The sequence below is a fragment of the Eptatretus burgeri genome, chromosome 4, assembly GCF_056783735.1.
Source record: "Eptatretus burgeri isolate ZD-2024b chromosome 4, Ebu_testis_v1, whole genome shotgun sequence".
Taxonomy (NCBI): domain Eukaryota; kingdom Metazoa; phylum Chordata; class Myxini; order Myxiniformes; family Myxinidae; genus Eptatretus; species Eptatretus burgeri.
In genome coordinates this window covers 50,544,944-50,560,657 of record NC_140964.1, presented here as the reverse complement: position 1 = coordinate 50,560,657, position 15,714 = coordinate 50,544,944, and the positions used below count along the sequence as shown (strand labels likewise).

The 15,714-nt window shown below is 43.9% G+C and overlaps 1 protein-coding gene across 8 annotated transcripts in view; it reads left to right on the top strand.

The window, feature by feature from the left end:
* Positions 1-15,714, top strand: part of DNAJC13 (DnaJ heat shock protein family (Hsp40) member C13) — a 92,924-nt gene that overhangs the window by 48,853 nt on the left and 28,357 nt on the right. For all 8 annotated transcript variants that reach the window (XR_015057391.1, XM_085877971.1, XM_085877972.1 and 5 more), the window contains 7 exons: positions 2,118-2,319; positions 8,229-8,344; positions 8,592-8,670; positions 14,266-14,401; positions 14,601-14,785; positions 14,881-14,955; positions 15,589-15,708. Coding sequence is in view for 7 of the 8 variants with exons in the window: in XM_085877971.1 (XP_085734097.1) it covers positions 2,118-2,319; positions 8,229-8,344; positions 8,592-8,670; positions 14,266-14,401; positions 14,601-14,785; positions 14,881-14,955; positions 15,589-15,708 (913 nt within the window). In the remaining variant the exon portion in view is untranslated. The remainder of the gene's footprint in view (positions 1-2,117; positions 2,320-8,228; positions 8,345-8,591; positions 8,671-14,265; positions 14,402-14,600; positions 14,786-14,880; positions 14,956-15,588; positions 15,709-15,714) is intronic.

The following is a 15,714-nucleotide window of genomic DNA, read 5'->3' as shown; positions in this document are numbered from 1 at the left end:
TATATATATATATATATATATATATATATATATATATATATATATATATATATATATATATATATATATATATATATATATATATATATATATATATATATATATATATATATATATACATACACACACACACACATCATGATATCTCAAAGTTCTGGATGTATTCACACGAAACTTGGTGGACAGATTGGGTGTGCGGCAAGGACGAATTGATTCGACTTTGGTGAAGATCCGAATCCTGATCTGGATATGAGAATTATTTAATTTTTTAAGTGATTCTTCACCATTGAGAGATAGGGCCAAAAATGATATAGTACTGTATAGCATGAGATTTAAAAATGTATTTGGCCCGATATGTTCGTTCTCGTGGATCAGGCATTATGTGGCGGAGGTATGCGTTCCACCGAGTGCCCTTCTACTTTTTCTATTGTATTCCGCCAGCATTTTCTGTTTTTTATTCCCTTTTAAATTTGTTTTCTCTGAAACCACTTGATGAAAATTTGTCAATCCGACATCAGAGCGACGACTCGTGTAGAATGTTTTTACGATGATTATGATGTCGTCGGTCACGTGGTGTGGCAGCCATGTTGGAAAAAGGAAAAACTTTGGACCTCTATCACTGAAACTGCTCCACAGACAAAGTTGAAACTTTGTGCACGGCAATTACTCCTCATGGAGAATTAGTGTTGTTAACCATAATGTCATTGGTGCCTTCGTTATGATGTCTTAATGCGACACATCGAACACTTTATCGTAAACACCATATTGGATTGAACGTAAAAAGCTTTTAAAATCGTTCTTCCAACGGCTTACCAGATCGACCCGACACTTCATGCATATCATCTACGAGCCTTGGAGAATGAGGCGCTACGAGGAGGAGTGATGTAAGGGACACATCGGTCATTTTGGAGTTAATGCCACATAGCACGATTTTAACCCTTACCCTATCATCCGAGCCGATCATCATCATATCATTAAAAATGTCGCTTACATCACTCCTTGCGGGGCCTCATATAACCGTGTACATTTTAACGTCGCAGGTCACATGGTCTGCTAGGATTTTTTGTTTTATTTTAAGAATAAACCTTTTAAAGGTCTTCTCCAGAAGAGCTTGACAGATTGAGCGGAAACTTCACACACATCTTTATTTAATTATTTTATTTATTAATTTATTTAAAATACAATGTCTAGGCTCGTACGAGAGCAAACACACACTGCGAGATAGAAGACAGACCACCGACCAGCCTGCGGTGAGATTGTAAGAATCAAAAACTCAGCCTCATCACGGGAGATACCAATGATCCTAGGTCCTGAAATTCCCTGTGGTGGCCATCTCGTATACCCCGTGTACCCCGCCCCATCCCTCTCCCTTCCACAGATCTCCATTGTTGGGAGAGCAGAGGCAGCATATCCAGGGTAGAGTGACCTGGTCTGAATCCAAATCGATGATTGGAAATCAAGTCATGGAGAAGAGGAAGGAGCCTTCCCCAAATCTTTGGGATACCAGTGTGTTCATGAATAATTGATGTCACATGGTCTGGCAGCCAGATTGGATTGAAAGAAAATCTTTTAAAAAAAACTTTTTCTTGAACCGCTTCATCAATCGACGTAAAACTTCACAATTCGATGTAGTCGTGATGGAGAATGTGTTTTAAATTTCAACCTAATCAGTCTGGCAGCCATGAGCCATAATTATTATTTTTAAATCGGAGTTATTATTTTTTTAAAATAACGTTCACTTGGCTGTGCGTAGATGGGCTTGAAGCTAAAGTAGTAGCAGCTGAATCCTGAATCCTATCCAGGTTCCTTCTGATGACTCCAATGCAGGACTGTACCTATTTGATTTGAATTTTTTTAATCCCATTCTGAATTCAATCGAATCAAGAGGACGTCATGGGTCAGGTGTCAGATCAAAGCGGGACCTCTTGGTACCCAGTTATCACTGCCAGTAGTTATAAAGTGACCGTTCTAGTTTTAAACGTGTGTGTGTGTGTGTGTGTGTGTGTGTGTGTGTGTGTGTGTGTGTGTGTGTGTGTGTGTGTGTGTGTGTGTGTGTGTGTGTGTGTGTGTGTGTGTGTGTGTGTGTGTGTGTGATCTTCATTCCCTTGATGATCCAGACGTCTCATGATTGAGAAGATTGCGACACACCTCGCCGACTTCACGCCACGTCTTCACAGTAACACACGAGCTCTCTACCAGTACTGCCCAATCCCTGCCATCAGCTACCCACAGCTGGACAATGAGCTCTTCTGCTCTATCTACTATCTTCGGCATCTCTGTGATACAATCCACTTCCCAGACTGGCCAATTCGAGACCCTGTGAGTGTGGATTGGGAAGTTGTCCAAGATGCATTCGCTGCTTTATGGTGTTTGTTTTCTTTTTTTAAAAAATATAAGTATGCAAGATCAAAGATTTGATAAGATTTTTTTTTTTAATTTTGTTTTTGAAATCTAAGTGTGGTGTCCCTTTTTAAACCTGTTTGCCAAAATTGAAATCATCTAAAAGATAATGCCTTTATGTTGTGCAGTGGGTCATAACTCCAACGTGGCTCCTATCATTTTAACTCTATCAACTGTCCAAGGGGAGAGAGGGGGTGGAGGTGAGCAGTGAGTCTGGACTTTGGGAGTTTCACAGAAGGGAGAAGGGGGTTACTGTCAGACCGTGTGTGCCCTGATGTGGTGATGGTGGTGGTGGGGGGGGGGACAGCACAGAAATGACAGAAGGTGCAAACCAAAAAGGAGGTGGTAAAAGATAGAGAACACCGACCTATCTGCCATGTAAAAGTGATAGGCCCAGAGACTCAGCTTCATCATGGGATATTCCAATGATTGAGGGCCTTGGTTTCCATGGCATCAAGCTGAGTAAGGGGTGAGGCAGGGGCTCCAACCAAGAGGGGAGAGCACTACTACATCGAGCTGCAGATTGAAGGTGTTTTAGTTGAATAATTTGGGTGTGCCAAAGAGTTTGAGTGACTGAACTACTTCATGAGGATTGTTAAGGAAGTGGATGGAAGGGTTTGCCAGAATATATTTTCAGAGAGACAAAGTGAGTGTTAGATTTGTCAGCATTAAAATACACACAGTGGCTTGCAAAAGTACTCACCCCCCCCCCCTTCCCACTCCAAAGTTTTCACATTTTGATGCCACCTGAGCTCATTTCATGATCCTTTCAAATTAAACTTAACATAAAGAATCTTCACAAACTACTCCAAAGCGATAAAGCTAAAAAATGTAGATAGATGTGAATATGTCAGATGAACAGAGAAAATCAGATGATTCTCACTATCTTAAGTATTCAAACCCTTCATCTTTAGGAGCAAATTATTTGTTTTGAAAGGTTGCAAAATATGTGTAATAGGTTTCACCTATATTTAGTCAGTGGTTTAACTGAAAAATTTAGCTCCCCCACTATCCAAGTAGTTTTAAGGTGCAACTCATGTCGTCAACCAACAAGGCAAACATGATTATCAAGGAGCTTTCCAAAGAAGTCAGACATAAGGTGGTGGAGAAGCATCATTCAGGAGAGGGTTATAAGAAGATTTCAGTCACTCAATATCCCTTTGAGAATGGTGAAATCCATCATTAAGAAGTTGAAGAATTGTCATACCACCCAGATGAGGTCGCCTATCCAAACTCAGCAGCTGGGCAAGCTGGAATCTGGTTTTGGATATCATTGGAAATTCAACAATGACTGAAAGACCTGCATGACTCTGTCTGAGATGTAGGTCAGTGTTCATAAATCAGCATATATCCCATTCCCTTCACAAAGCTTGCCTCTATGGACAGGTGGCAAGAAGCCATTACTGAAAAAGACTCATCTAAAAGCTCGTAGGGAGTTTGATGATACTGCAGGCATGTGGAGAAACGTTTTGTGGTCAGACGAGACAAAAATTGAACTTTTTGGTCTAAATTCAAAGCATTACATCTGGCCAACATTGTTGACAGTTTTTCAGACCAATGTTGTTGACAATTTGCACATTTGTTTCAAGCTGATGTCATTTTTTGCATAATTTAACTAGAACGGCACTCGGTGGAGTGCATACCCTCTGCCTGGCTGAACAGTTTACGTTTTGTATCCCACTGATGGGCTGAATCTCGATCCAGACTTGAACCAAAATCTAATTGTCTTGTTCTTGTCACCTAACCCAAGGGTTCTCAACCTATTGCACTTCAAGGGCCACTTGAGTACACGTCAAAAAGGTCAGGACCCACGTAAGAAATAACGATAGAAACCTAAAAACCAAAAAGCAGGATGCTCTGAACTGAAAGTTGTATGTAGCTATCTGCTCTAATGATAAATTATAATAACAATAATAATAACTATAAGGGCACTCGGTAGAGCGCATCCCTCCACCACATAATGCCTGATCCACGAGAACATATCGGGCCCAATACAACAAGAAGGAAATCCAACACGAGTGGAGGCCATTCAGTTCATCATGCCTGTGCAAACACCACACCAACCCAAGATCCAAGAAAGAAAATGGAAAAAAAAAAACCAAAAACGTTTTTAATTGATGCAAGAAAATTTTATTTTGTATGTATATGTATATATATTTTTTTGTTATTTTATTTTTCTTTTCCTTTTCTTCCCCTTGGAGAGGGGGCATGAGCTTGGTTAAAAACACACATCAACCACACAACCCCCCTTAACAAGATCCCCACCAACAGCACTCCATACACAATCACCCATCAATACTCAAACTACCTAAAAGTCTGATCAACATCCCCATACCCCTCTATCTCCATAACTTCCAGGTACCTATCTAATTCTAATTTAAACTTATCTACTTTTTCTGCCATCACTACCTTTCCAGGGAGACAATTCCATGCATTAACTACTCTCTGAGTGAAAGTCCCCTGCCTTGCAACTGTCTCTTAACTCTCCTCTTCTTTACTCTCAGGCTATGGCCCCTGGTTCTGTCACTATCTACTCTGTTGAATAATTATTTTCATTATCTTACACATCTCTATCATATCTCCTCGCATCCACCTCCTTTCTAGTGAATAAAGTCCTGTCTCCTTCAACTGCTCCTCGTAGCTGAGTCTAGCGAGGCCCGGAATCGATCTAGTAGCCCTACGCTGAACCTTCTCTATGGCATCTATGTCCTTCCGGAACTTTGGTGACCAAAACTGCACACAATATTCGAGATGTGGCCCTCGCTAGATTCTTGTACAACGTTAACACCACCTCTTTTGATTTACACGACCGGTCGAAGTTTTAGAACACCCCCATTTTCCCAGTTTTTACTGAAATTTAAGCAGTTGAAGTCCAGTGAATAACCTGAAATGGTACAAAGTGAAGCAGTAAACTCTCGAGGTTAAAAAAAGAAGAAAACGTTCGGTTACCAAAAACTGAAAAATAATGGAAATATCAGAGTTGTTAAAGGCCCTTTTCAGGGAACAAGTAATGGGTTAACAACTGCAGCTGTTCTGCAGCAATGGAAGTAAATTAATCCTTGAAAGTTGATGCGAACAATTCCTACAGGTGTCTTAACTTTTATTGATTTGTTTCAAACCCTCTGTCTGTATAAAAGCAGTGTTGGAACAGACTGTGTTGCTACACCCTCTGAAGCATTATTTGGACAATATTGCACTGCAGGAGGTAGTATATTGCTCTCATAATGGTGAGAAAAAGAGAATTAACAAAGGAAGACAGACAGACCATTATAACCCTTAAAAGTGAAGGTCTTTCCTTTTGAGAAATTGCAAAGCAAGCCAAGGTGTCAGTAAGTACAGTTTCCTACACCATCAAAAGGCACTTGGAAACTGGAGGAAACTCTGACAGGAAGAGGTCTGGCAGACCCTAAGCCACAACACAATCAGAAGCCAAGTTTCTGAGAGTCAACAGCTTGCACGATCGGCGGCTCACAGGACAGCAGCTTCAAGCACAGCTTAACACTGGTCGAAGTGAGGAAGTCTCAGTCTCAACTGTGAACAGAAGACTTCGAGCTGCAGGTTTGACAGGTCGGGTCGCAGTAAGAAAGCCATTGCTAAGATGGCAAAATAAGCAAAAGAGGCTTGCCTGGGCCATGAAGCACCGCCAGAGGAAGATCTTATGGACCGATGAATCAAAATTTAAAATCTTCGGTTCATCACGCAGGGTTTTTGTACGCCGTTGAGTAGGCGAAAGGATGGTTCCTCAGTGTGTGATGCCAACTGTCAAACATGGAGGAGGAAGCATGATAATCTGGGGCTCTGTTGCTGTATCCAGAGTTGGTGACTTGCACAGAGTGACTGGCACCCTGAACCAAAAGGGCTACCACAGCATTTTGCAGCACCATGCAATACCCTCTGGTCTTCGCCTTGTTGGTCAGGGGTTAATCCTACAGCAAGATAACGACCCAAAACATACCTCCAGGCTATGTCAGAACTACCTTGGACGAAAAGAAGACGGTAGGCTTCAAATCATGGAATGGCCAGCACACTCTCCAGACTTAAACCCCATCGAGCTGATTTGGGATGAACTGGACAGAAGGGTGAAAGCAAAGCAACCTACAAGTGCAACACATTTGTGGGAACTTCTGCAACAGTGTTGGGAAGAACTTTCCGAACAATATTTGATTTCCATTGTTGAAAGGATGCCACGAGTAGGTTTGGCTGTTATATCTGCAAAAGGTGGCTACTTTGATGAGTCAAGAATTTAGATTGTTTTGTTCAACAAAACAATTCTATGATATCTTTTTTTTTATCTGCAATTGTTTATTTGTTCTATGCTTTAATTTCATAGTAAATTGAAACATGAAACTGCTTATATTTCAGTAAAAACTGGAAAAATGGGGGTGTTCTAAAACTTTTGAATGGTAGTGTATAATTCATCTGCCTCCGAATCCAGCCAAAAACCCTATTTGCTTTACCTCTAGCTGCCTGGCACTGTGGTGCCTGCTTACCTCCTGTATCTACTACCACCCCCAGATCCTTCTCCTGTGTGACACGCTCCAAAATTACCCTTTGCATCCTGTAATCTCTTTTCATTTTTGAAATAATATGCTATGCAGTACTAAATCGTTTTTGGCCCTATCTCTGGTGAAGAATCATTTTAAAAATTAAATATTTCTTCTATCCAGATCCGGATTCGGACCTTCACCAAAATCGAATCGATTCGTCCTTGTCACACACACACAACCTGTCCACAAAATTTCATCTGGATCCGTCCACAACTTTTTGAGATATCCTATACACACACACACACACACACACACACACACACACACACACACACACACACACACACACACACACACACACACACACACACACACACACACACACACACACACACACACACACACACACACACACACACACACACACACACACACACACACACACACACACACAAACATAACCTCTTTTCATCTTCGGTGGCGGAGGTAATTATCAGATCAGGATGCGGATCTTCACCAAAATTGAACCAATTCTTCCTTGTCGCGCACCCAATGTGTCCATCAAGTTTAGTTCGAATCCGTCCGCAATTTTTTGAGATATTCTGCAAACGTACAAACAAACAAACAGAGAGAAAGGCGTGAAAACATAACCACCTTCACCTTCGGTGGTGGAGGTAATAACTTTATTTGTTGCCTTATTTAAGATATTTAAGCCAAAATGATGCCACAACAGTCTGCCTTCTCAGGTTGCTATGTCGTTTTTGACCCGATCGCTTAAAAAAAAAAATTAGAGTATGTGGATCTGGATCTTCACCAAATTCTAATCAATTCCTTCTTGTCACAAATGCAATCTCTCCACCAAATTTTGTCTGAATCCATCTACAAGCTTTTGAGATTTCCTGTTCAGACATAAAACAGACAGGTAGGGGTGAAAACATAACCTCTGCCCACCTTTTGCTGGTGGAGGTAACTATGGCTTCCTCTGGTATCATGTTGGGTTGTGGAGTATGCAGATCAATATGCTCGTCCTTTCATCCAGAATATGAACGTGAACCATAAGACGAAACAAACCTCAACTTTTGTTGTTTCATCTTTTTTTTGTGAAGAATATACTTCACTGCTCCCATTGCCATTGTCCAGATATGTTGGTAATGTTTTTGGTTTCTTTTTTTGCCAGGTAGTGTTTGATGCACTTGTTCTTAAGGTCTTCTCTGATACAGAATGATGGACACCCTCAAATGAGTTAAATGAAGACTATAAATAGCCTTGGCATTCATAGCTTCTTCGTGTGAAAATCCATTTAATTTTCATGTGATGTGCTCATGTTGTGTTGTTATGCAGGTAAAATTGTTGAAGGATTCTCTTGAGGCCTGGAAGCGTGAGGTTGAGAAGAAACCTTTCTCCATGTCTGTTGATGATGCTTATGCAGTTCTTTGTCTTCCCACTGGACAAGGAATGTGAGTTTGGAACGTGTGTGGGAGTGGGGCATGGATGTGAACGTGGGTGTGGGTGGGGGGCATGGTTTTAGGGGGGGGGGTGGGGGAGAGGGTGGGGGAGAGGGAGGAGGTTATGTATGTGAACATCTTTATCATGAAAATAATCTACAAAACGTTTGAGACAAATCTCCCAATTGTGTTTCATGAGCTCCAAAGCTTTATCCCGAATGAATGATGATGTTATGAATTATTCTAACCCCCTCCCCAGACTTGAAGAGAGTACCATCAGGAAAGCATATTTCCGCCTTGCACAGAAATACCATCCTGACAAAAACGCCGAGGGTCGGGTACGCTCTGCTTTCTCAGTCACCACTGACCCGCTCCAAAGTGCTTGTCAGTATGAAATGCATAAAACTAAAGGATCAAGGAGGTTTTGGGTCATATTGGGCAAAATATGGTAGATCTGTTCTGGAAATGCACAATCGCGAAAAATGTAATAATCTGCTGCTTCTATGTTCAACAATTCTCAATTTCTGAATTTATTATTTTTTTTTTAATGAAGTGAATTTCAAAATCACTTTCATGCAATCCCCCTGCCTCCTCCCCTCAAATATTTAAATAGGTTATTGCTGTGGTCACACAAAAGAGTTGATTCAAACTAAATATGAAGTTTGGAGAGTTTTGCCATGTGAAAAGAAAAGTTTGTACGTAACTGTTTCAAATTAGTTGAAGAGGTCGTCACACTCGCCTCAAAGCTGTCTTGCATGGGTTCGAATATCTGCTTAGATATAAACTGTCATCCCGGTGTGTCACAAACAGGGCGACAAGCATGGGCCATCCTTTGGATGGACATTAAACGGGCTACCTATCAGCCGGCATTAATTGTTGGACGTTAAAGATGAAATGTTTGACCTCAGAGTATGGAATGCATAAAAGCTGAGTTGAGAGATTGTGTGGCGATTTATCAAATCTGTCCTTGAAAAGTACACAAGCTATCGCCGGCGCCATGACCAAATTCCTACCTTAACCTTGGTCAAACTTCAGGCCCGGCCAGCTGGTTCGTGAAAGGCTTGGGCCAAACTCCCCTCGGCCAACCCTACATGAAGGTGGGAATAATTGTGGCTGTTAAAGAAGAAGAAAAGTTTTGGACTCGTTAATCCATCTAAGTCTTGCATTTGTAGTATGTAGAACGTCTGTATGAATGCTCCAAATTCTGAGGAATTGTTACATATTTGGATAATGAGGATTATCCATGTGAACACAGTTTAACTGCCTCAGAATATTGTTGTGGTTCTGCAAAACCACATGCCTCTAAGGCAATGGCACCCAACATACAGTGATCCCCAGGCAGTTATTTCATTAGTATTCATGTAGTTAGTCCTCCCCTCATGTCGAGTGGGTTAACGGGACGAATTGCGTTGCGTGGGACTCGTAGTTCGGTCTAAAAAATATCTCCTTGATTCGTACTCTGTCTCCTCTAACCCTTTCCTTTTAGCCATAGTACACAACAAGCATGCAAGCACACACGCCATTCAACAGACAATTGGTTAACAGGCACACCGCGATGCCTCCCATGGCTCGGATCATCCCCGTTGCACACAAGACAACCTGCCCCGGGAATTTGCGCACCATTTTCCTTTCAAATCTGCGCGCCAATTCCCAACTGGCACCTCACCTAACTCTGCATTTCGCTCACCAAATTGTACCACTTTGACTACAAATACCTCCCGCACACGGGCAAAATACTCCCACACCCCCTCTTACCTCTGCATCGCAACAATTCGCCACTCTATTTCGAGCACCGTACGGTGTCTGCCATTGTTCTTGGCGATGCTCGACCAGGCTACAGACGCTGTATAACTCCACCGCATCTCACCGGGAACGTCCCGGGTGAGCGTCCGGCATTGTTGCAGCCCTCATCAAGCTGTCACACCATGGCAAGACCGAAAGCAATGAGGAGGGGTCGTGGGAAGGGCAATCCTGGAGTTTGGTTCGGGTCTCAGGTGTGCATTTTGGCTCGTGAAGGAGCCTGTCGGTGGCGTTTGAAAGTCCACTGCCATCCAACAAACAGACTACACTCGGTGCGCGTTCGAGGCCGGGGTGCCAGCTCGATGAGCATGCTCTCTCCATGTTAAGTCGGGAGCTCCGAGCCGTTCTGAAGCTGGTGGGCATCTGTGCCGGTTTCTGGTCTCGGAACCTGGTGGGGCGTGGCTAGGGCTGCTGCGGCCCAATAAAGGAGCAGGATTTGGGCCACAGCGTGTCACTTTCTGGCCCTCGCCCCACTCTTCACCTGGGGCTTATAAAAAGGGGTATCCCAGAGCCGTTAAGAGAGCTTCTTCGAGAACATCATCCGTGTGCGACTGCCGGCCTTCGAGAGCATACAGTGGACTCCCTGCCGTGCTGTCGACGTGCCGCCACCACCGCGAAGCCAGACTGACTCACCGCCGGCCACGGATGGTGGACCAGTGCGGAGTGCACGTTGCCACGAGCCCCAGCGAATAAATGAGGAGGAGATGACTCGCCATATCACGAGGTGGGGACGCTCAGGCTTTGCTTCCCATGGAGGTACACGCTTACACATACAGACCTTTACACGGTAGGTTAGGGATCTTCTTTCTCACGCATCCATTCTTCTCTCTATGTATACACCCCTCTATCCCGTCTACTGTGGACGCACAAAGAAGAACGTGTACTGGCTCTCGATCCCATTTCCCTCTGGTACGACACCACAACCCTCACACCGCATACATCGCACCTCCCACTCCCACACCGTAGATATCAGTATCTTTCCAACTGCCCCTTCCTAAGCGTCCTGGGCCCCGTTGGTCAGCCCACCACGCCTGGTATTTAGAGGGCACTCATCCTCACCTTTCTCTCTTTCTTGGCTCTCTAACTTTCCTCAGGTGGTGTGTGTGTGTGTGTGTGTGTGTGTGTGTGTGTGTGTGTGTGTGTGTGTGTGTGTGTGTGTGTGTGTGTGTGTGTGTGTGTGTGTGTGTGTGTGTGTGTGTGTGTGTGTGTGTGTGTGTGTGTGTGTGTGTGTGTGTGTGTGTGTGTGTGTGTGATGGCACCTGTCCGAGATTAAGTAAGATTGTAGAAGATAGTAGAGATAATCCTGCTCTGTCTCTTGTAAGTTGTCTTTTGCCTTTGCAAATTCCTTGCTATCCCCTGCTGTACATAAAATAAAACCCCATTCACTATGCCAGATACTTTTCCTCGCTTGGTTATAAATAACTCGATTGTCTAGAAATTTTCCCAGCTCGTTTTTGTGTTTTCTTACATTGGTCCAGCATGACTGACACCCTAATTTAGCCGGGACGTTGCTCACCAAAAATCTGTTTCCAAGCCGGTACGTGCTTGGCAGTTCCGCTCGGCTGCATCTGATCTGGTAAAGTGATCCAGTTTGAGCAAGTGCGTACCGAGGGCATGTCCCCCGGTAATTCGATCACGTGACCTTGAGGTAAACTGTATTTATTTGACTAGGACCCTAAGTCACGTGGTCAAGTTATTGGCGGTCGATTAGCGACCCGCCGCGTCACAAAGTTATTAGTGTGTGACGGCCTGCGATTCCTGTGAGTCTGGTGGGAACCCGAGGTAGTTCACCCCTCGTGGTCTTCACCCCTGACCTCGGGTCTGCAACAATATGATCCTTCAGTGTGCTGTGAAGTGCAATGATCACTTGTGCATGACATGTTTAATATCCATTGGTTTTAATCTCCTTAAGTGGGTATCAAAAGGTGGAATGAACGAGGCCCTCCCACAGCCCAAAATATTGTTACGAATTTCGCCCACCCGGCCTGCGATCGGCCACGTAACTCGAATCGCGACGCGTCGCCCACCGGAACGGACAATTCAGTCGTGACCCTCTTGGAACTATCGCCAAGGAGCTAGTCACAGGTGGGGGTTTAACCTCACCACAACCCAGTCCGCTTTCTACCCGCGCGAAATAGGGTGAATCGCCGAAAGACGATATACCTAAGTACTCGCACGGGTAACCTACCGAGGGGTTGTACCACGCCACAGGTCGACTCTGGACACGAACTGTTTAAGCAGCTCGTTCCGTGCTACAGGGATAACCGAGCGGAGTTATCGTCGATGTTGACGGTTCAGATTGGTTACCGGGTGTTTTAAATCCACTATCAATCCCTTACGTGATGCAAGATGGAGATTCAACAAAGGAAAGGATGAAGCGAAATGGGGGAATGGTTCAACAAGCAAGCACTTTTACTTCACACACAAAAGCAGGCAAATAGGAACAAAAGCAGGCAAATAGGAACAAAGGAAAGCACTACGACCGAATAAAAGGCAATTATTTACAGCAGTCACTTATACAGGTTTTACTTGTCGGACTGGCGTCACAAACACACATACAAAAGCCCGAAAAGAAAAGAAGTGACTTCCCTCATGGACCGTCGAGTCCTCCTCTCCTACTACCGTCAGCGCGGTCGCGCCTTGTTCCGGCCTCCCACGCGGCCGGCGAACCCTCTCCGGCACCCCTCGTCCGGACGCGCAGGTCCACCACAGGCCGCACTGCGGCGCCTCCCGTCCGCATCTCCACCAACAGGCCGCGCCGGGCCACGAGCGTGGGAACGAGAGAGGAGGAAGGGAGCGCTTTGGAGAGCGAGACCCAAGGAGAGAGACCGAGCCTTTTTGGAGAGAGATCGAGCCTTTTTGGAGAGAGAGAGCTACAGCCAACATGAGCCACGATCAGAGAGGCTGAGCCTCGCGTCCGTTTGCCTTTTGTAAGGCGGGGCTCTGCCCTTCGCCGTGCGGGGCCCCGCCCCGTTCGCAGCTCCACCTCCCTTCGAAGTGTTTCCAGAAGGCTCTCAAAGGGGGACGTGCCCCCACTCCGACCGCCTCACGCCGGGCCTCCACCAATGGGGAGGGAGCTGCCCTGCCCCCCTTCCCGTGCCAGCATTGGCACTGCAGAGGGGTGCGCAAACCCACGCACTCGCGCAGGTTTCTTTTTGCCATTGTCGTTGGTTGGTTTGAGGTTGTTGGATCCAAAATAACGATAGAGAAAGAAAAATGGCTAACTCAAAGCGTCGCAGCCCGGATGAATCACACATATTCCCCCGAAACAACGGGTGTGGACTAACAACACATGAACTTATCGATATATCTGATCTAAGGACCCAAAGCTTACGAGTTCCTATGCAGTAAGGCAGCATGCATGGTAGGTGGACCTGACCCAGAGAATATTATCCTCATATTGCGAATTTCCACAGCCGTAACAATATCAGCAATGTCATCAAGAACAATCTTTTATTTGATTATTAGTGTTATTGTTATATTATTATTATTATTATTATTATTATTATTATTATTATTTTTTTCCTAATTTGTCTTTTCTTTGAGCCACAACCATCAGCAATGTGATGTGTTAAACATGGGCAAGTTTGATTTGTTTTTGTATGATGACCATGTGATAACTATAACAAAACACTACTTGCAGTTTTGGGTCACAGATTACATTATCGTAACTCATTTATGATGCATCAAAATGTCCACGGGCAAATTTCTCACTATTATAAGGCCCCAAAATCTTTCTCCTTTTGCTTCACTTCCGTTTTATAAACAATGTTTAACAATTCTCAATGCGCTTGATTAAAAGTTATTTATTATTATTATTTTTTTTTAATGCAAAAACATATATTGACAAACTTTTCAATACAGTAGAACTAACTTGCTAGTAACAAAAAAAAAAAATAAAGTGAAATAACAAAAGCAATACTTTGCAACAACAAATGTATCTTGGTCATGCATCCACTCTGGATCCATTTTTGCCTATTTATCCACAGTGGTGTATGTTAAAGGAAAAATCACATTTCAAAGAACACAATTTCAGTTTAAGCACACCATGTTGGGGGGCGTGAGGTGGGACGGATTGATGATACAACACATGTTAGCTTCATTCTGTTCCATCCATGCTGCTTGTTCTGCAGGACATGTTCGAGAAGGTAAACAAAGCCTACGAGTTCCTATGCAGTAAGGCAGCACGCATGGTAGATGGACCTGACCCAGAGAATATTATCCTCATATTGCGAACTCAGAGCATCCTCTTCAAGCGCCATCAAGAAGGTTGTCTTGTAGATTAGCATCAGTGTATCTGACCCAGTGATTTGTTAGTTTAATTTATCCTAACATTGTCATGGGCTTTCGATCAAAGCATCATGAGCCAAGTGCTCAGATGGGAATGCTTAAAAGGCCAAGAAAACAGTTTTATTCCATTTCACCGATACGTCTTGGTTTTTCAATCTCTACTTTTGTTTCTTTGCAGAGTTGCAGCCCTACAAATATGCAGGGTACCCAATGCTCATGAAGACCTTGGTGTTGGAGATCGAAGATGACCATCTATTCTCACAACCTGCACCACTCCTTCCATCAGCCACCGAACTCTGCTACCACACTGTGAATTGCTCTGCTCTCAATGCTGAGGAGCTGCGACGTGAGGAGGGCATCGAGGTGTGTTCCATCTCAATATGTACCGCTTGTACCTGAAATCTATCCACAAATCACAGCGCTGGTCTCATATTCTTCTTGAATTGTTTTCTCCATAGATCCTACAAATGGCGCTAGCCCGCTGTGCTGCGGTCCTCTCCCCATCAAGCAAGCCTGATGATGTGCCTGTGCAGGTATAGCTGGAATTGTATGTGCTTGTGTTTTCATAAATTTATCTTGCACATAATGGTTAATAGCCTTTGACAATTAAACTACACGAACAGAGTACCCACGCAATCTTATGGGCAATCTTATTCCAAGCATGTAACACGTAATTCTGACGCACCTTTTTTTGTGTGGGCAAAAAATAAAAAATAAAAAAACCCATGAAGTTATGTGCATGAAGCAAAAACATACCGACTGCTTAAAATTCAAAACTCCTCACTGCACTGGAAAACATGGGGACAGGAATACTGTACTGTGAATGGTGGAGACTTGTAATACCTTCCCACACCTGGAGGTGGCGCTACACGATACACATTTGCATAGAGAATTTGCGTCTTTGCGTCTTTGGGGTCTTTAGGGTTCTCAGGGTCTTTGAGGGTCTTCAAAGGTCTAAGGGGTCTCAGTTTAAATGGTCGAAAGATACATTCCAGTAGTATGTAAGCAATGGACACATAATCACACAGTTGGATGGGGGGATGGTCGGAAAGACGGATGCATGCTGAGACCGAGTTCTTTTTTTTATATATATTGTTGGGGAGAGCCCTGTGTTTATGGCTGCATTCAGCTGGTTTATTTCACTGAAATGTCCATCCTTGCTGCAGGTTTGTGGTCATATTTGCTGCTGCTACAGTGTCTCCTCACAGTTTGAGGACTGTCGTGAGAAGATGGCAGAGATGCCAACCATTGTCAGGGACCTCTGTCATGTCCTGTACTTTGGCAAGGTAGTA